At 40.5% G+C, this 21,521-nt stretch overlaps 3 protein-coding genes across 5 annotated transcripts in view; 1 reads left to right on the top strand and 2 right to left on the bottom strand.

Moving 5' to 3' along the window:
• Window positions 1-1,394: 1,394 nt before the first annotated feature.
• Window positions 1,395-17,419, bottom strand: prpf4 (pre-mRNA splicing tri-snRNP complex factor PRPF4). Its single transcript, XM_061927185.1, has 15 exons — window positions 17,286-17,419; window positions 12,229-12,426; window positions 11,958-12,144; window positions 11,786-11,873; window positions 9,601-9,680; window positions 9,300-9,393; window positions 7,703-7,797; window positions 7,491-7,549; window positions 7,223-7,346; window positions 4,813-4,902; window positions 4,605-4,727; window positions 4,400-4,507; window positions 4,175-4,293; window positions 1,626-1,732; window positions 1,395-1,544 (listed from the first exon to the last, which is right to left on the bottom strand). The coding sequence occupies exons 2-15, from the start codon at window positions 12,398-12,400 to the stop codon at window positions 1,458-1,460; spliced, it is 1,533 nt and encodes a 510-aa protein (XP_061783169.1). The 5' UTR covers window positions 12,401-12,426; window positions 17,286-17,419; the 3' UTR covers window positions 1,395-1,457.
• On the top strand, window positions 17,365-20,900 carry cdc26 (cell division cycle 26 homolog). The gene is made up of 3 exons (XM_061927186.1): window positions 17,365-17,472; window positions 18,314-18,403; window positions 20,272-20,900. The coding sequence occupies exons 2-3, from the start codon at window positions 18,323-18,325 to the stop codon at window positions 20,482-20,484; spliced, it is 294 nt and encodes a 97-aa protein (XP_061783170.1). The 5' UTR covers window positions 17,365-17,472; window positions 18,314-18,322; the 3' UTR covers window positions 20,485-20,900.
• The window catches only part of fer (fer (fps/fes related) tyrosine kinase), a 35,237-nt gene continuing 34,298 nt past the window's right edge, over window positions 20,583-21,521 (bottom strand). For all 3 annotated transcript variants that reach the window (XM_061927182.2, XM_061927183.2, XM_061927184.2), the window contains one exon: window positions 20,583-21,506. In XM_061927182.2, the coding sequence (XP_061783166.1) occupies window positions 21,370-21,506 (137 nt within the window). In that variant the 3' untranslated portion in view covers window positions 20,583-21,369. The remainder of the gene's footprint in view (window positions 21,507-21,521) is intronic.

Genomic DNA, 21,521 nt, shown 5'->3' with positions numbered 1-21,521 from the left:
ACTCAAAGTATCTTTATATAAACGACATTTGTAAGGTTACGAAGGACTTAAAGTTGGTTTTATTTGCGGACGACACAACTGCTTTCTGTTCAGGAGAGAGCACACAGAAGATAATACAAATAATAACAGAAGAAATGAACAAATTAAAAAGATGGTTTGACAAAAACAGACTATCTTTGAATCTCAGTAAAACTAAAATAATGCTATTTGGTAATAGTAGAAAAGAGCATCATACACAAATACAAATAGACGGAGTAGACATAGAAAGGGTAAAAGAAACTAGATTTTTGGGAGTATAAATAGATGATCAAACGAACTGGAAATCTCATTTATAAAACATACAACATAAGGTGGCAAAAAACATTTCAATAATGAATAAAGCAAAATATGTCCTGGGCCAAAAATCACTACATATTCTCTACTGCTCGCTAGTGTTACCATATCTGAGTTATTGTGCAGAAATATGGGGAAATAACTACAAATGTGCGCTACATTCGCTAACCGTGTTACAAAAAAGATCAGTTAGAATAATACATAATGTTAAATATAGAGAACACACAAACCCTTTATTTATTAAGTCAGAAATATTAAAGTTCGGTGATTTGGTAAAATTGCAAACAGCTAAAATGATGTACAAAGCAAACTATAACCTGCTACCAAAGAATGTACAACAATTCTTCTCAACTAAAGAGGAGAAATATAACCTTAGAGGAAAAAATAATTTAAAACATTTATATGCACGTACAACACTTAGAACTTTTAGCATATCAGTATGTGGAATTAAATTATGGAATGGATTAAGTAAAGAAGTTAAAAATTGTACTGATATGATATGATAAAAGTGCTTACAGAGTACAAAGAAGAAGAATTATGAGAAATACTTTCAACCTTATTGAAAATAAGATATTCTTCATCTCAGTATGTTAATAATGACTGAATTAATTAATTAATTACATATTACAAAACTGTTGTATACTAATTCATAGATGTTATCTTATTATATAAAAAGGTCAGTAAATGATTCTATATATTTGTAAACGCTTTGAAGTGGGAAAGGGGCAGGATTAAATAAGCTTTGCTTCTTCCTACTCCTTTTCGGGCATGATGTAAAATGAAATGATATGAAATTGTGTGATGTATTATGATGTAAGTGTGTTCATGTTCCAAATAAACTAAAAGAAAGAAAGAAAGAAAGAAAAAAGCGCTCCAAGTTAGGAGTGCTCCATTTTTGACCTGACCTCCTCCAGGAACTGCAGTCCTGTATAACAACGCTCCCTGGTAACAAAGCAACTATTGGTTCAGTACAGCGTCTCCGACGTCTCTTTTGATCCAGCCGCACTGCCGTGTCACCCTTCTGCACGGACGAGGAGGACAAGACCAGAAATACACGTCACTTGCTCGAGAACACATGGACAAAAGCCACATTTTATTATAAAAAAAAAAACAATGAGATTAAATCACTCAGACACCCAAAGTTTAAAAGTTCTGTCGTAGGAGCACGTGGCGATCAGTTTGCCATCGGGTGACACGTCCACGCCCATCACCTAAAAAACAAATGTGACAAAAAGAATGTGCTTACTATTAGATTTTCTTCAAAAAACATCAAAATAAAGCAAAGATTTTACCTTTCCCTCGTGTCCTGCCAGGGTCTTCAGCGGCATCCAACCAGGATGACTCCAAACCTTTGCCATGTTGTCATATGCGCACGTCAACAGGAAGTGGCCGTCTGTTGCTGTAGGGGCGCGCACACACACACACACACACACACACACACACACACACACACACACACACTTATTAGCATCAATACTAAGGCCAAAGGCGATCATCTAACAAAGTCATACTTTTGAGCTGAATCGCTTATATCACATGTGTCAAACTCAAGGCCCGGGGGCCATATCTGGTCCGCCCAGGCCCGGCCCTAACCAATCTGGTGCCCTAGGCAAGATTTTAGGTGGCCTAATATATAAAGGGGTGGAAAAGTGACTATTACCTGCAGGGCAAACATTAGCTAACCAGAAGGCAATAACAATGCAAACAAAAAACACCTGCTTAAAAGATCTAATACAAATGTCCCTGAGGAATGTAAGGTGGGAGTACTGTAATTACCTAACGTTACATTATTATTTTCCATAACAATTTAGCGTAATGTTGTAACAAATAATATTTCTATTACATAGGCTTTACTTTGCATTTTAATTAACGTGGGATTATTTTTTGTATTTAGAAATAATAGTACCAACTTTTTTTTTTTTTTTTTTCTCCAACATTTGTGGCACTGGCGTGGCGCCCCCTGATGGACGGCGCCCTTAGCATTTGCCTATACGGCCTATGTCACAAGCGGGCCCTGGTTCCGCCACCTCATTTTATGTGGCCCGCAAAAGCCTGGAATTACCATGCGTCTATTTCTTTCTAAATTAAGTCGACTTTCTATTTTGACAGACAAAAATACCGGTACATGTACTGTATGCAATTTCATAAATTTTAAACTTAATCTAATATTCCTAACATCAAAATAAGTTTTTAAATATTTGTTTGACTCATCCACTTATCCATCAAATTGTACAATGTAAAAATTATTTTTCAGTAAAAAACTGTTATCTCAGTTGCCAGTATTTTACCGTAAAAACACAAAACCAAAAAATGCGTAATATTGTTTTTCCATTTACAGTAATACACCGTAAAAACAACGACCGTAGATTTTACAGTAAAACAGTGGTACTGTTTTCCCATTGTTAAAGCTATTTTGTCTTTTGTCAGCAAGCATACTATGTGTGATAACCTTGAGTTCTTTGGAATGTATTATGGCTAGGGAGACGTTGTGCTTTTGTTATGGCTAGTGAGGGGGAAGGAGAGAGAGGGTGATGGGATCGGGAAGACAGACCATTTTGGGTGTGCGCGATAGAAGGTTCTAGGGTTAGACTGGTCTCAATCTAAAATGTATGTTGTCAAAGCTTTGAGAATATATACAACAAAATACCTATTCTGTCTCTGGTGGTTTTTCAACTCAGCTTTAAGTGTCGGAAAGAACTTGGGAGCGAATTGAGACTTGAATTCCCTGGGAGGAACAACTGGTCCAAAACGCAACACCATTTACAGTATACATAGTAAAAAACATTGTACATTTTAAGGTAAAATTTTGGCAGCCATACTTTACTCTAAAATCTACATATTTTACTTGCAGTGTACGTAAAAATATATAACAAATAATTGTGTAATGAAGCAATTTAAAATGTATATAGTATATATTACAAATATATTATCACACATTCCAAACATCAAAATAATTACTTAAATATCTGCTTGACTCTTGATTCTGAAGCAACTTATCCATCAAATTGTACAATGTAAAAATAATTTTTCGGTAAAAAACTGGTAGCTCAGTTGCCAGAATTTTACCGTAAAAACGCAAAACAAAAAAGTGTAATATTGTTTTTCCATTTACAGTAATACACCGTAAAAACGACCATAGATTTTACAGTAAAACAGTGGTACTGTTTTCCCATTTACAGTATACATGGTAAAAAAACATTGTACATTTTACGGTAAAAATTTTGGCAGCTATACTTTACTCTAAAATCTACATATTTTTCTTACAGTGTACATAAACATATATAACAATAAATAATTGTGTAATGAAGCAATTTTAAAATGTATATAGTATATATTACAAATATATTATCACACATTCCAAACATCAAAATAAGTACTTAAATATCTGCTTGACTCTTGATTCTGAAGCAACTTATCCATCAAATTGTACAATGTAAAAATTATATTTTCGGTAAAAAACTGTTAGCTCAGTTGCCAAAATTTTACCGTAAAAACGCAAAACAAAAAAGTGTAATATTGTTTTTCTATTTACAGTAATACACCGTAAAAACAAGGACCGTAGATTTTACAGTAAAACAGTGGTACGGTTTTCCCATTTTCAGTATACATTTTATGGTAAACTTTCTGCAGCTAAACTTTACTCTAAAATCTACATATTTTCCTTACAGTTTACGTTAAAACATATAACAATAAATAATTATGTAATGAAGCAATTTAAAATGTATATGTTATTCACTGTTATAAGTGGCCCTCTGAGGGCAGTCATAACTGCAAAGTGGCACCCAATGAAAACGGGTTTGACACCACTGGCTTATATCCATTGACTTAAAAAACATCTTACGCTGGAATCGGACACCTGACAACAGGTTCTGGTGGGCGGGGACTGTGTACAGACACTTCCTGTTCCTCAGATCCCAAACCTTACAGGTGTTGTCTCCACTTCCTGTTGCTAGGTGGTAGCTGAGAAGAACATACGTCAAGTAAAAACATTTAACCTCCGTCCTTTCGCTTCACCTTCAACGTGAACCCAAAGTGGGTCTGATGTGCTCTCTTGTGATTGGCTGACCCGTTAGGTGAGAAGTGCACGCTGTAGATCTCTTTTAGGTGTCCTTCAAGGAAGACAACACAGCGTCCTGTGCGAAGATCCCAAACTCTCCCAAAGGAATCCAGTCCACTGTGGTGTGTATGATAGTAAAGATGTGTGTATATAGTACTGTAAAGTTGTACAGTGTGTATGTAGTACAATGTACTAATGTAGCAGTAGTAGTTACCCAGTAGCAGCCAGTGATCCATCAGGATGAAAATGGATGTCATGAACTCCTTTACTGTGTCCTTCTTGATGAAGAATCTCCTCCTGAACTTCCAGATCCCAAAGACGCCATGAATGGTCGTAGCTACAAGCACACAGGTGTGTTGGAGGGGCGTGGCATCGTACATACTGTATATGTGGAGGATATTGTTAGCAGGAGCGTCATTTACCATGTAGTTCCCAGGAACCTTCCGGACGGATGCCAACAAACGCGGGACACTCGCTCACTGTGACCCTCGATGTCCGCCACTGGCTCGTCACTATGGTAACCACAGAGAGAACTTGTTACTTTGTAGGGATTGACCAATTATCGATATTTTGCAGATACAAGAAATACACATATTATACCAGTACAGTGCTCCCTCGCTTTTTTTTGTGTGTAATTTTTTTTACAGTGTCGCATGCTTTTTTTTTTTTACAGCGTATGAATGCGCAGTGTTCTGCGTCCTGATTGGCTAAAAGACTGTAGACCATTGTCAATCAATCTTCTTCATGCCATGTGTCCTGTACAGTACAGAATGTATACTGTGGTGGGGGATATAATCCTGAAAATGTTTTTTAATATGGATGAGACAGGATTATTTTGTAAAGGAATGCCCTCTCGCACCTTTATAATGCAGGACGAAACCAAAAGTGCAGGATTTAAGGCCCAAAAAGATGGTGTGACTCTGGTTATGTGTGGAAATGCTGCAGGCTTTATGATAAAACCCAGGCTTATTTATAGGTAAAAAAGTCCTAGAGCCCTAGCAAAACAGGTTTTGATCTTTGGTTTCATTCATTAATACAGTTAATACTGTACTTATTTTTTTAATCCACAAAAGTTTGAACTTTGAGAGTGTTTAAACGAGAGAAATGTGAGAAAAGTTTATAAAGTGTGTGGTTAGGGCTTTTGCAGACTTAAAATATATATAAGAAGCCAAAAAACATACACTGTACAGTACTGTAAATTAAAAAAACAATCAATGAAAAAAAAAAAACCTATAAACAAAAAAAACATTCACAGTACCGTATTTTCCGCACTATAAGCCGCACCTAAAAACCACAAATTTTCACAAAAGCTGACAGTGCGGCTTATAACCCGGTGCGCCTTATATATGGATTAATATAAATATTTATTTTCATAAAGTTTCGGTCTCGCAACTACGGTAAACAGCCGCCATCTTTTTTCCCCGTAGAAGAGGAAGCGCTTCTTCTTCTATGGTAAGCAACTGCCAAGGTAAGCACCCGCCCCCGTAGAAGAGGAAGCGCTTCTTCTTCTACGGTAAGCAACCACCCGCCCCCGTAGAAGAAGAAGCGCGCGGGTATTACGTTTCATTTCCTTTGTGTGTTCCATGTTGATATACGACTCCATGCGCGCCCACATCACAGATGGTGTCAAAAAACAAGTGAAGCACACAAATACAACACTCGCCGTTATTCCGGGTGGATTAACCAAAGAACTCCAACCGCTCGATATTGGTGTCAACAGGTCATTTAAAGCACGACTGCGAACGGCGTGGGAACAATGGATGACCGAAGGCGAACACACCTTCACTAAGACAGGGAGACAGCGCCGGACGACATACGCCAACATCTGCCAGTGGATCGTAAATGCCTGGGCGGATATTTCGGTCACAACTGTGGTCCGAGCTTTCCGGAAGGCAATGACTTCGACGAGACGGAGCCGGCCATTTTGGATCCCGTATTCGCCCAACTTTTTAATTCGGACACCGAAGGAGAAGAATTCGAGGGATTTATGAATGAAGAATAACTTCAGAAAGTGAGCGTTATGTTTATTTTGTGTGTTGTGACATTAACGTTCGAGCAACATTAAGTTATTGATGTTATTGCTTTGCACTATTTTGAATTTTACTATGTTTGTGATTGCACATTTGCACATTACCGTACATTTTGGGAGTGAACAGAGTTGTTAGAACGCTGGTTTTTAATATATTATTAAAGTTTGACTGACCTATCTGACTGTTTTTTTGACATTCCCTTTAGCGCAGTTAGATGCGGCTTATAACCCAGGGCGGCTTATGGTGCGGAAAATACGGAAAAAAAGAAAAAAAACATAATTTAAATGAAAAAACATAATGAACGAAAACACAAAAGAAAAGGAAAAAAATAAACTTCTACTACATGGATTTCACTTAAAGCGGGTATTTTTTGGAACATAACTGCTGCGTTAAACGAGGGAACACTGTATTTAATTTTTTTTAAATTTTTTAAATTAAATTAAAAACATTAAAGAAGTAGATAGTAGTAACCAAGCATCAGCATGTTTGCCCTGCATGAGAAAGGTTCACTTTTCTGCCTCATTTAAGAATGAAAATTAATCTCATTGTTAATAATTCTCCCCAAATATGTTTCGATATCTGACAGGGCATTTATTTGAGTTCTTGTGAGAATTCTTCTCCAGTGTGCTAACGCAGCCATGCCCCCACGTCGTCTCCTTCGAATGTAGTGCTGGCTGCCTACACTACGTGTCTTCTTCTGGTAAATCCAGTTTTTGTCCTTCCCTCCTAGCATCAACCCAGTTTGTTTGTTTTCGCTCGAGTCGCCCGACAAGCCGCCCTCCTTATCCTTCTGCTGTCTTACCTTTCCAGGTTCCAAAGCTTCACTGATCCATCTGCAGCACAAGAGGCCAAACTGACATCTGATTGGTCGAGAGACACTCCGGCCTGCGGACGGAAAACCACTGCTCCCACGTTGGTGTTGTGACCTTCAGACATAAAAAGACAGCAATAAGAACCAACAACGTGATTAAAACCCTCATTCCTACATCTCCATTTTCACACATTTCACAAACTTTTTCTCAATTGTGACCTCATATGGAGGTTTGACAAACATGTGAGGATCCGCCCACCTCTTAGTGTGCGAATCGGGGTGCAGTCAGGGACGGACCACAGCTTACACAAACCGCTCCTATGGGGAATAGCTGATGTTAGCATAACATTAGTTCAATCAGTGTGTGTGTGTGAGTGTGTGTGTGTGTGTGTGTGTGTGTGTGTGTGTGTGTGTGTGTGTGTGTGTGTGTGTGTGTGTGTGTGTGTGTGTGTGTGTGTGTGTGTGTGTTACCAAGAGGCCGTAGCCAGCATTTTGGAGTCGGGACTAAAGTGGCAGAAGCTGATCGGTCGATCGTCGCCGATTTGACTGCAGAAGTTGTTCAAGTACTGAAAAAGAAGAACATTTGTTTGACCTTTCGATATTGAACTTTAAAAACTTTATTGTAATAATGATTAAAAACCTTCTAAAAAAGGAGAAAATACCTTATTTGTTAGGACTATAAGGCGCACTTAAAATCCTTTCATTTTCTCAAATTTGGACAGCGCGCCTTATAACCCGGTGCGCCTAACGTACGCAATAATTTTGGTTGTGCTTACCGACCTCGAAGCTATTTTAGTTGGTACATGGTGAAATGATAAGTGTGACCAGTAGACGGCAGTCACACATAAGAGATACGTGTAGACTGCAATATGACTCAAGTAAACAACCCCAAAATTGTATATGTTCCATTGAAAATATAGAACATAACACACGGCGCTCAAAAATCTATCAACATTTTTTCGTACAACATTGGTAAGCTATGAAGCCGCACCGCTTGATGGATTGTACTGTGCTTCAACATATGGGTATTATTATGATGTGTGTATAAGGTAAGACATATTATCTGCCGTTTTGTTTCGCAATATTACACAAAAGCAACTTTTCTTACCTTCTGGTACCTGCTGATGTGTATTTGGGATCTGCATAAGTCCTGAAAATGCGCACGCTACCGCCTTTGTAGTCTGTGTCGACACCGTAGTCGATAAGCTTCTTCTTTTTCTCTATCTTCTTGTTATGGGACATTCATCCTCCGCTGTTGCCATTTGTAATATAAAGTAGTGTAAAGTTCTTACTTATATCTGTCAGTAAACTCGCTATGAAAGCGCTAAAACATACCGGTGTAGTGAGTTTACATTATTCACCCAAGGACCTTTAGTTATTAGAGAGTTCCGGTCGGACGGTTATTCACGGGTCACATTTCCGGCCTTGTTGTTGCACTAGTGATCCCCGAATGAGGAGATGCTGCTTCGTTATTGATTGAAGTAAAGTGTGAATGTCATTAAAACAGTTAGCTCCATCTTTTGACACTTCTTCCACTCCCGTCCTTGCACGCTACACCGCTACAACAAAGATGACGGGGAGAAGACGCTGTCGAAGGTGAGCCACGTAAATAAGACCGCCCACAAAGCGACTGTCAGAAAGCGGCTTGAAGATGATGTGTAAAACATCATCTATGCAACATTTTGACCAAAGAACCACCATTACATGTTATGTAGACAACAAGGAGGTGTTTTACGTTTAGAAAAAAAAAAAAATTACCCCTTTAATGCGCCCTATAATCCGGTGCGCCTTATATATGAAAGTAAACCTGACTAGACCCGCTCATCGTGCACCCTATGGTCCGGAAAATACGGAGCTGGAAACACTTCAAAGAGTCCTAGGCTGTTGGGTTTGTGCAGTCATTTATAACTAAACAGAGTTGATGCTAATTGACCTGTTTGTTCTCTTTTTATCCTAATGAGAGTCAATAAAGAACCAAATCGGAATCTTACATATCAATAATATCATCGATTCCCCTCCCGAACTACAAGGCTAACATTTTGAAGCCACAAACAAAGTCTATGCTCACTCTCAGGGTCTTGTGGAGCTCTTGTTGTCGGACGGTTCTGGCTGCCTCACACATATCCTTCTGGGCCCTGGCCGCATCCAGACGCTTAATAGCCCTGGCAGACCAATCAGAGTACAGAACACACACATTTTGATATTTGATTTGAAGGACTCTATGGTCATGACACTGTCACCACACACAAGCTGGCTTGAAAGATGTTTACAGAAGTAAGATACTCTGGAACCACTTTGTCGTAAAGACAACCGACAATCCAAACTAAAGTGTCACTGAACTCTCATTGGTCGAGTCGTTGGCCAATTACCTGGGCAGAGAGTAGCGGGCCAACCAAAGACGAGCATCCTTGAGGGGGGCGGGCCCTTCGTGGTACCATGTCTGGTGACACTGTAATTGGTCAGGGAAAAACAAAACATCTTCTATTGTCACGAAACACTCTTGAGTGAGTGAGTGAGTGAGTGAGTGAGTGTGTGTGTGTGTGTGTGTGTGTGTGTGTGTGTGTGTGTGTGTGTGTGTGTGTGTGTGTGTGTGTGTGTGTGTGTGTGTGTGTGTGTGTGTGTGTGTGTGTGTGTGTGTGTGTGTGTGTGTGTGTGTGTGTGTGGTTAGGGATGTAACGATATGAAAATTTCATATCACGATTATTGTCACCAAAATTATCACGTTATCATTATTGGAGCATTGTTGAATGTGCTCTAAAACTACTCATACACTCTTATAACCAAACATTTAATACAATAAATACAATACAATTTCTCTTCGCAAAGAGAGCACATCCTAGAGGTTTAACCTCTTTAGGCCCAAGCTGTTTTTTTTACATGTTTTTTTCATTTCTCTTTGCTATTTGGGCTTATTGGACCCTAATTAGGATAAAAACTAAGAATCATCTTTTGATATGATGTACTTAGTCCATAAGTACACAAATGTGCTAACTTCTTGCAACTCAACGCCAAGAAAACGGAAATGCTGATTATCGGTCCTGCTAAACACCGACATTTATTTAAAAATACCACCTTAACATTTGACAACCAAACAATTACACAAGGCGAATCAGTAAAGAATCTGGGTATTATTTTCGACCCAACTCTCTCCTTTGAGTCACACATTAAGAGTGTTACTAAAACGGCCTTCTTTCATCTCCGTAATATCGCTAAAATTCGTTGTATTTTATCCACTAGCGACGCTGAGATCATTATTCATGCGTTCGTTACGTCTCGTCTCGACTACTGTAACGTATTATTTTCAGGTCTCCCTATGTCTAGCATTAAAAGATTACAATTGGTACAAAATGCGGCTGCTAGACTTTTGACAAGAACAAGAAAGTTTGATCATATTACGCCTATACTGGCTCACCTGCACTGGCTTCCTGTGCACTTAAGATGTGACTTTAAGGTTTTACTACTTACGTATAAAATACTACACGGTCAAGCTCCGTCCTATCTTGTCGATTGCATTGTACCATATGTCCCGGCAAGAAATCTGCGTTCAAAGAACTCTGGCTTATTAGTGATTCCCAGAGCCCAAAAAAAGTCTGCGGGCTATAGAGCGTTTTCTATTCGGGCTCCAGTACTATGGAATGCTCTCCCGGTAACAATTAGAGATGCTACCTCAGTAGAAGCATTTAAGTCCCATCTTAAAACTCATTTGTATACTCTAGCCTTTAAATAGCCCCCCTGTTAGACCAGTTGATCTGCCGTTTCTTTTCTTCTCTCCTCTGCTCCCCTCTATCCCTTGTGGAGGGGGGGTGGGCACAGGTCCGGTGGTCATGGATGAAGTGCTGGCTGTCCAGAGTCGGGACCCGGGGTGGACCGCTCGCCTATGCATTGGCTGGGAACATCTCTGCGCTGCTGACCCGCAGCAGGGATGGTGTCCTGCTGCCCCCACTATGGACTGGACTCTTACTATTATGTTGGATCCACTATGGACTGGACTCTCACAATATTATGTCAGACCCACTCGACATCCATTGCTTTCGGTCTCCCCTAGGGGGGGGGGGGTTACCCACATATGCGGTCCTCTCCAAGGTTTCTCATAGTCATTCATATACTCTTCTGACACCACCAGATGGCAGTGTAAGTGTCCATATAAGCGGCCATAAGACCCCAAATCAGTAGTGTACACAATTTTGGAAATAAGAGCTAAAAGGTGCTGTCCACGCATGTGGCCGCTAAGCCTTTATTTAATGCGGAAAATTGCATAGCTTAGTTGCTCACATAGAAATATGTTTATGTAGGTTTGGATTGTGAATTGTTGTTTATGAATCAAAAAGAGGTTAATGTCTCTTGTTTTCATGTTAGCATTTAAGCTCGATAGCGCCAGCTTGCTTCTCCAATAAATGAGCCGTGTCACCTGTCCGTGAGTTTATCAGAGTGGAGTTATCAATCACAGTTTTGTGACCATTTTAATGTAAAACGGTAATACTAATCATAGGAAGTTTTACCGCAGTTTATCATTATAACGTTTATCGTTACATCCCTAGTGGGTGTCATGCCAACCTCGTCCTGCGATCGCTTGGATCGGTCGTCATCTCTCCTGGACTTCTTTAGAGCGTCTGGACCGATCACAGACAAAATACCACGTAGCCTAAAAAAGTGGACAACGTGGCAGTAAAAGTAAGTTCGTTTGTGTTGCGTTCAGGGTCACAGTAGTGTAAACGATGTCACAAACCTCTCCCGTCGGTCAGCTGGCCCCTCCCCAAACAAAGTGATGGGCTCTGAGAGCATCCTGAGTCCTGCCTTGACCTCTGTGTCGTCTGTGGAAACTGTGATCTGTCGCGCTCGCCGCCGCCGCTCAAATTCTGCGAGCGCTTCTTGCTGTCGCTCATTGACATGCTCCTCCAGGTCCAGAGTTTCACCTGTGAAGCATCACGAGACAGCCAGTCACATCCCGGCCGCCGCTGCTTCAGACATCAAGGCTGTGTTATAAACCAGTCACTCACAAGACGAGATGTTTATGTTTCCCGCCTCGATTCCCGCCTTCACGGCATCATTTCCCGTCGCAAATCCGCTCAATGTCTCAGCCTTCAGGCGTTCGCGCTCTTTTTCCTCCAGGCTTCCATAGAAAACGCGACTTTTCTTTGGGGCCGGAACCAAATCCTCATCGTCTGACATGGTGAGTCTTGAAAAAGCCTAAAAGACTAATAGAAAAAAGTGCAATAATTATGAAAGCAACATCTAAAAAGGTGTCCAAACACATTGAAGCATTGACAATGATGATGTCAATAATATACTTATTACAGTTTACAGTAGAACCTGAGGTCGATCGCCAGCCAGGCATTAAAAAAATAGACCTAAAAATGAGCGATCATCAATCTTCACCATGACGTCACTTTCGTCACTTGATTGACATTCACGGCACCCGAGGGTCCTGTGAGATGATGCTGGCTGCTGCGAGCTCATTATTAAGAAAAAATGACCGACAGGAAGGCCTAAAAATGAAAGATCATAAATCTTCACTACACTCTTAGAAATAAGGGTTCTAAAAGGGTTCTTCTACAAGGGCTGAGGTTCTAACTGGAACCATTTGCTTCTGAAAAACCCTTTCCCGAAGAAAGGGTTTTTCAAGGGTTCTTGGTAACACTAATGGTTCCAGTAAGAACCATTTTGATCCAGAGAACCCTTTAAAACCCCTTTTCTGAATAATTGGTTTTAAAAGGGTTCTCACTAACACTAAGGGTTCCAGTAAGAACTATTTTGATCCAGAGAACCGTTTTTGGAAGAAAGAGTTCTTCAGGGATTGTTGAAAGCATGGGTAAGATCCTGTGTCACCAGGGACATACTTCCTGATAACATTTGCCAATAATGGTGCCTATCTTTAAATAAATGTTTTTCTCATTAAAATGTTTTGAATGTTTGTTCAATGTCAACATGATAAATGACTACAATATAATATGAACTAAACTGATCTGTAGAATACAATATGGTTCTTTATAGAACCCTCAGAAGACAAGACGGTTATCGGTGAAAACCTTTGAAAAGGGATGTTTTTAGAACCCCCTGTGTCAGGTCTAGATGAAACCCTTGAAACATGAAAGAGTTCTTTGTGGAACTCCCTGTGTGGGTTCTAGATGAAACCCTTGAAACATGAAAGGGTTCTTAGTGGAACTCCCTGCATGGGTTCTAGATGAAACCCTTGACAAACGAAAGGGTTCTTAGTGGAACTCCCTGTGTGGGTTCTAGATGAAACCCTTGAAATACGAAAGGGTTCTTAGTGGAACTCCCTGCGTGGGTTCTAGATGAAAGTCTTGAAATACAAAAGGGTTCTTAGTGGAACTCCCTGCGTGGGTTCTAGATGAAAGTCTTGAAATACAAAAGGGTTCTTAGTGGAACTCCCTGTGTGGGTTCTAGATGAAACCCTTGAAATACGAAAGGGTTCTTAGTGGAACTCCCTGCGTGGGTTCTAGATGAAAGTCTTGAAATACAAAAGGGTTCTTAGTGGAACTCCCTGTGTGGGTTCTAGATGAAACCCTTGAAATACGAAAGGGTTCATAGTGTAACTCCCTGTGTGGGTTCTAGATGAAACCCTTGAAACATGAAAGGGTTCTTAGTGGAACTCCCTGCGTGGGTTCTTTGTAGAACCTCTCATGGGGGGTTCTGGGTGCAACCTTACACACACAGTTCTAGGTAGAACCCTCCAAAAGGGTTCCAGGTGGAACCTTTATAAAAAGGTTCTACCTGGAGCCAAAAAGGGTTCTCCTATGAGGACGAGCCGAAGAACCTTATATGGTTCTACTTAACACTTTTATTTCTAAGAGTGTATGACGTCACTTGATTAACATTCAAGGCACACAAGGATCTTGCGAAATGATGCTGGCTGCTGCCAGCTCACTGTGAGGGAAAAAAAGACGGTCAGGAAGGCGAGGAACAGTTTTTATTCCATCCGTACCTACTGCCAAAAGCCTAAAGACTAACCGCACAGTTCCTATCTTCACAATAAAAGCACTGCTTCATCCTGCCTGCGCTAACAAAATAAGAGTCTCAGAAAGCTGGCGTGCACATGCTAGCAAGCTACGGAGTTCAACGCCAATGTATTTCTTATAAAGTGTATAAAAAGGAGTATGGAAGCTGGACAAATAAGATGCCAAAAACCAATCGCTTTCTTGTGGTCTTGGACAGAAATTAGGACTTTTTTTCTCTCCTCTATTTGAAAATGTGGATGTTATCATCACTACTGTCTGATTCCAATCAATGCAAGTCATCAGAATCAGGTCATACACCAACTTATATTCTGGTCTTCATGAAATAAATTAATCTATATGTGTTAAACATGCTTGTATTATCATTAAACACCTTTAACTTGTTAACAAAAACACATCTTTCATAAATAAATCAATATAAATGATATATATGAATGAGGTAGATCCCCTCCACTTGGTCAATTGAAAAGTAGCTCACCTGCAGAAAAGGTGTGTGCACCCCTGCAGTAGAATGTATTTATAAAGCTGCTCGTTTCATATCAGATGTTCACATGACTTCTTCTAATCGACAACAATGCTGGCAAACATAATAATACCAACATCCATACAATCTTTCACACACGTAAACTGCAAGAAAAGTAGACAAAACTAGGGGAAAACAGTCAAATGTACAAAAAAATACTAAAACAGCCTTCTTTCATCTCCGTAATATCGCTAAAATGTTTTCCATTTTATCCACTAGCGACGCTGAGATCATTATTCATGCGTTCGTTACGTCTCGTCTCGATTACTGTAACGTATTATTTTCGGGTCTCCCTATGTCTAGCGTTAAAAGATTACAGTTGGTACAAAATGCGGCTGCTAGACTTTTGACAAGAACAAGAAAGTTTGATCATATTACGCCTATACTGTATATACCTTATATACTTATATATATATATACCTATACTGGCTCACCTGCACTGGCTTCCTGTGCACTTAAGATGTGACTTTAAGGTTTTACTACTTACGTATAAAATACTACACGGTCTAGCTCCGTCCTATCTTGCTGATTGTATTGTACCATATGTCCCGGCAAGAAATCTGCGTTCAAAGAACTCCGGCTTATTAGTGATTCCCAGAGCCCAAAAAAAGATGCTACCTCAGTAGGAGCATTTAAGTCCCATCTTAAAACACATTTGTATAGTCTTTAAATAGACCCCCCTTTTAGACCAGTTGATCTGCCGTTTCTTTTTCTGCCCTCCCCCCCTCTCCTCCACAGATGAATCGCTAGCTGTCCAAAGTCGGGACCCAGGGTGGACCACTCATCTGTGCATCAGTTGGGGACATCTCTGCACTGCTGACCTGTCTCCACTCAAGATGATCCCCTGCAGGCCCCACTATGGACTGGACTCTCACTATTATGTTAGATCCACTATGGACTGGACTCTCACTATTATGTTTGATCCACTATGGACTGGACTCTCACTATTATGTTAGATCCACTATGGACTGGACTCACACTATTATGTTAGATCCACTATGGACTGAACTCTCACTATTATGTTAGATCTACTATGGACTGGACTCTCACACTATTATGTTAGATCCACTATGGACTGGACTCTCACACTATTATGTTAGATCCACTATTGACTGGACTCACACTATTATGTTAGATCCACTATGGACTGGACTCTCACTATTATGTTAGATCCACTATGGACTGGACTCTCACACTATTATGTTAGATCCACTATGGACTGGACTCTCACTATTATGTTAGATCCACTATGGACTGGACTCTCACTATTATGTTAGATCCACTATGGACTGAACTCTCACTATTATGTTAGATCCCCTATGGACTGGACTCTCACTATTATGTTAGATCCACTATGGACTGGACTCTCACACTATTATGTTAGATCCACTATGGACTGAACTCACACTATTATGTTAGATCCACTATGGACTGAACTCTCACTATTATGTTAGATCTACTATGGACTGGACTCTCACACTATTATGTTAGATCCACTATGGACTGGACTCTCACACTATTATGTTAGATCCACTATTGACTGGACTCACACTATTATGTTAGATCCACTATGGACTGGACTCTCACTATTATGTTAGATCCACTATGGACTGGACTCTCACACTATTATGTTAGATCCACTATGGACTGGACTCTCACTATTATGTTAGATCCACTATGGACTGGACTCTCACTATTATGTTAGATCCACTATGGACTGAACTCTCACTATTATGTTAGATCCACTATGGACTGGACTCTCACTATTATGTTAGATCCACTATGGACTGGACTCTCACACTATTATGTTAGATCCACTATGGACTGAACTCACACTATTATGTTAGATCCACTATGGACTGAACTCTCACTATTATGTTAGATCCACTATGGACTGGACTCTCACTATTATGTTAGATCCACTATGGACTAGACTCTCACGATTATGTTAGATCCACTATGGACTGGACTCTCACACTATTATGTTAGATCCACTGTGGACTGGACTCTCACTATTATGTTAGATCCACTATGGACTGGACTCTCACTATTATGTTAGATCCACTATGGACTGGACTCTCACTATTATGTTAGATCCACTATGGACTGGACTCTCACTATTATGTTAGATCCACTATGGACTGGACTCTCACACTATTATGTTAGATCCACTATGGACTGGACTCTCACACTATTATGTTAGATCCACTATGGACTGGACTCTCACTATTATGTTAGATCCACTATGGACTGGACTCTCACTATTATGTTAGATCCACTATGGACTGGACTCTCACACTATTACGTTAGCCCTTTGAGACACTCGTGATTTAGGGCTATACAAGTAAACATTGATTAATTGATTAATTGATGAAATGAAAAAGTCAAAAGCCATAGGGTGTTAGCGGCTAGCATTAGCAATAGCAGAAAGAGCGTCACGATTCACGAGTGGGCACAAAAGGTTTAAAAACACAAATTAAAACACTTAACCTTGATACCTAACATATTTATATGCCAAATAATTATTAGAATCCACTTAAATGTTCATGTTACTCACTTGAAGAAAAGCAATTCGCGCCGATCGTGTGGCAGGCGACCTGGTTCTCAAGTGACCCGGATGTATATAGAACATCCTTTTCCGGGTCAAAGGTCACTCTCCCCGCAAGAAGCGTTGGACGCTCCAAAAAATCCTCAGCGGCTCGGAACTCTTTGAAGACGCACTACGACTTAAACCGAGTTAGCAGGTAACTTTTAATCAAGTTTGTTCGGCGTCGAAGACAAATAGATACAAATACAAACATAAACCAGGTCGACGTCTCAGAGTTAGCCGCTTAGCTTTGTTTACCTTGTTGTTGCAGCGACGCATTCATATCAAATATACGCGCGTAACGTCAAAGTGACTTAAAAAAAAAAAAAAAGATAAATATAATTGTCAACCGTCACAAAATGACTTTGCTGTTTGTTTACCTTTAGCAGCGCATATGCAGGTGTAGTTTAAAGATGTAACAATATGTCAATATGATGGAGTGGATTTATACACTCCTAAGAAGAATACTTTTCTCCATTTTTACAAAGATTTGACATATTTAATCTGATTTTTTTCCCCATAGTTAATTTGTAATTAATCGTGATTAATTGCAGCGAGATAGAAGCCTTTTTTTGCCTTTTAATAAGTGTACTCAAGTGGCATACTTGCCAACCTTGAGACCTCCGATTTCGGGAGGTGGGGGTGGGGGCGTGGCTAAGAGGGGAGGAGTATATTTACAGCTAGAATTCACCAAGTCAAGTATTTCATATATATATATATATATATATATATATAGCTAGAATTAACTGAAAGTCAAGTATTTTTTTTAATATATATATATATATAAGAAATACTTATATATATCAATCTATCTATTAAGAGGGACAGAGACAGCACACAGTGCATGTGGATCACATGTTACCATGGCGAGAAAACATGGAGAGACTGCCAGTTATCTAGTCTCCACCAGTTGCAGAAAATGTGCCATCAGTACAACTGGACAGTCTAGTAAAAGTAAAACTCAATTATTCAAATGTTTTGGTGTCTTGTCACTATAGTCATCAAAGATGTTGAGGAGAAAACCGACTCGTCTGGAGCTGAAGATGGATGACACTGATGAGTTTGAGAGCATCAAGAAGGAGCTTGAGGTAACAAATATTCATATATTTACTACTGTCACGTTCAAACACAGAGGACATCTATTAAACAAGACAAAAGGCAAGGAATCAAACAGAGACAGAATTCAATTTGGACTCAATTGAGGAGAGACGGCGTCGACCTGTAACCTCTTACAGTGTCTTAGCACGCTCTGACGAAGAAGGTTTTCGTCTCCTCTTTTATTTAGATGTTCAATGTTCACGCACCAACACATGTCTCAGCAGGAATGGGAAGTATGTAAAACAGTCATTGTTTTCGGTCACATTGAAGACCAAGAAGAGGATGTCTCGGGCTTGGGCTCTTCCTGGATCCAGCTGGGGCAGGTGTCGGAGGACAATGGATAACCCCTCCCGTCTCCTGACCACAGCTGCTTCAAGAGGGCAGCGGGTCGTAAATAGCGTTGACCTCGGTTACCAAATAGTTGGAAGAGAGTTTGTGAAATATTTCAAAGAGAGTTCGTTAAATACTTCAAAGAGAGTTCCTCTGGAAGTTGAGCAGATCCTGCCATCTGTCCGTGTTGAAATCACAGTGGAGTTTCACGAGCTTTCTTCCTCTTGGTAGGCCTCGAAAGACAGCCTTCATCTTCTTATCAGGAACATAATGTAATACAACGTTTCTTTTGTGATAACTTACCGTATTTTCCGCACCATAAGCCGCCCTGGGTTATAAGCCGCGCCTTCAATGAACGGCATATTTCAAAACTTTGTCCACCTATAAGCCGCCCCGTGTTATAAGCCGCATCTAACTGCGCTAAAGGAATGTCAAAAAAACAGTCAGATAGGTCAGTCAAACTTTAATAATATATTAAAAACCAGCGTGATGTGGGCGCGCATGGAGTCGTATATCAACATGGACGGAGCTGCGTGAAAAAAGCCACCCGGCCTCTTCGCGTAAACTTACCTTAACCACTCGCTCATCTTTTCTTCATCCATCCATCCCTTCGAGTTAGCTTTTATGATGACGCCGGCTGGAAAGGTCTCTTTTGGCAAGGTCTTCCTTTTGAATATCACCATGGGTGGAAGTTTCTGGCCATTAGCATGGCAAGCTAGAACCACAGTGAAGGATGACTTCTCATTCCCTGTGGTGCGAATATTCACCGTACGTGCTCCCGTTGTATCCACAGTGCGGTTCACAGGAATATCAAAAGTCAGTGGAACCTCGTCCATGTTGATAATGTTCTCTGGCCGGATCTTTTTTTCAGCTATCTTGTTTTTACAATATGCACGGAAAGTAGCCAGCTTTTCTTGAAAGTCTTTAGGCAGTTGCTGTGAAATAGTAGTCCGTGTGCGGATGGAGAGATTGCGTCTTTTCATGAACCGGAAACCTGTCGCTTAGTAGGAGCCATTTTGTGGTCTTTACAGATGTAAACACACAAAGGAAATGAAACGTAATATCCGCGCTCTTCTTCTTCTTCTACGGGGGCGGGTGGTTGCTTACAGTAGAAGAAGAAGCGCTTCCTCTTCTATGGGGACGGGTGCTTACCTTGGCGGTTGCTTGCGTAGAAGAAGAAGCACTTCCTCTTCTACGGGGAAAAAAGATGGCGGCTGTTTACCGTAGTTGCGAGACCTAAACTTTATGAAAATGAATCTTAATATTAATCCATATATAAAGCGCACCGGGTTATAAGCCGCACTGTCAGCTTTTGAGTAAATTTGTGGTTTTTAGGTGCGGAAAATACGGTACAAACAATTATTCCAACAACTACTCTGTGTGGCTTTTTCCCCCTGAAAAGGAAAAAGTATCTGCCATGTTTGGATGTGAGTGTCCTATATATTGTGCCCTGGAGCAAACATCAATAAAACTAAACTCACTTTAAAAAAAATTATTTGCATCTCCAAGTCTCTTTTTACATTTTCAGGCCCGGAAGAGTCAGCGTGAAGAGGCGGAGTCGGGAGGTGGAGTAGGCGGGGCTACGGTCATGGGTGTTGACGTCATCGGGGCAGAAGCTTCACCCTCAGCGTCGTCTTCAACAGCCGCATCGAGGGCGGAGCTTATCAACGAGCGCATCGGCTACAAGCCACACCCCAAATCTGCCACCCTGCCCACGCTTTTTGGAAGTTTACAGTTTTAATACTTTGCTGAAATGTGAGTCATTTTCAAATCACACAACGTTCAAGTTTTATTTATGGCACCCAGTGAGGTCGCTGATGTTGTCATCACTTAACACAGTTGTTCTTCTCTCGTCTTTTATTTTCATTATAAATGTATCAATAAGGTCTTATAAAACGCTTAGTCACATGGAAGTAACGTAAAAAAAAAGAAGATATTTGGCAATTATGTGCAGGCCAGCAGTGGTCCTGTGGAGACGTCACTATAACAAGCTCCGTCTTCTACAACATCAAGGCGTGTGCTTGTTGGAATTTGGACTGATGACCGTCAAGAAAATGCAACCTTTTGAAGTTAAAAGGATGCATGTTATGTCTATCAATGTCATACCAAACGTTGAGTAAAAATTAAAAAAAAAACTTTTTTACAATAAATAAATAACGTGTTAATTTTTTTTCATGCAGTCAGGGCGTGTGGCCTTCTGGATGCAGGTAGCAATAAAAACAATATAAATACCATTTTTTTTAAAAGTCCAGATATATAATACACATTCCTAATGATGCCTAATATTGTTTCAGTGATGTGGGGAAACGAGTCCTTAAGACAGGTTGAGGTCCCACCTTATTTGCATGCTTTGTGTTATGCTGGTTGTATTTTATATTGGGATGTTGCACATTACCACTCATCTCCCATCTGTGTAAAAAAATGCATGTAGTGTTGGCAAACGCTGGCACACCATCATTTCCTGTTTGAGCAACATACTTCCTGTGCCAGATGTGGTGCTTCCAGATGCCCAGTCAGGCTGGCGTCGCTCCATGCTGACGCATGCCGTTCACATTGGGTGTTTTAACCGCCTACTTCAGTCACACGATCGTAAGAGACAACGCGGAAAAGAAGGCCGCACTTCCCGTCACTTCTTCTTGATGGCGGCGAGGTCTCGCTGCAGTTCCGAGAACTTGGGACGATCCTCGGGGTTGTACTGCCAACAGCGCTGCATGACTTTGTACACGTCGTCGGGGCAACGCTGAGGACACGCCATCCGGTAACCTAGCAACCAGAGCG

Source organism: Nerophis lumbriciformis, linkage group LG32, assembly GCF_033978685.3.
Source record: "Nerophis lumbriciformis linkage group LG32, RoL_Nlum_v2.1, whole genome shotgun sequence".
NCBI lineage: Eukaryota > Metazoa > Chordata > Actinopteri > Syngnathiformes > Syngnathidae > Nerophis > Nerophis lumbriciformis.
This window is presented reverse-complemented; position numbering and strand designations above follow the sequence as displayed.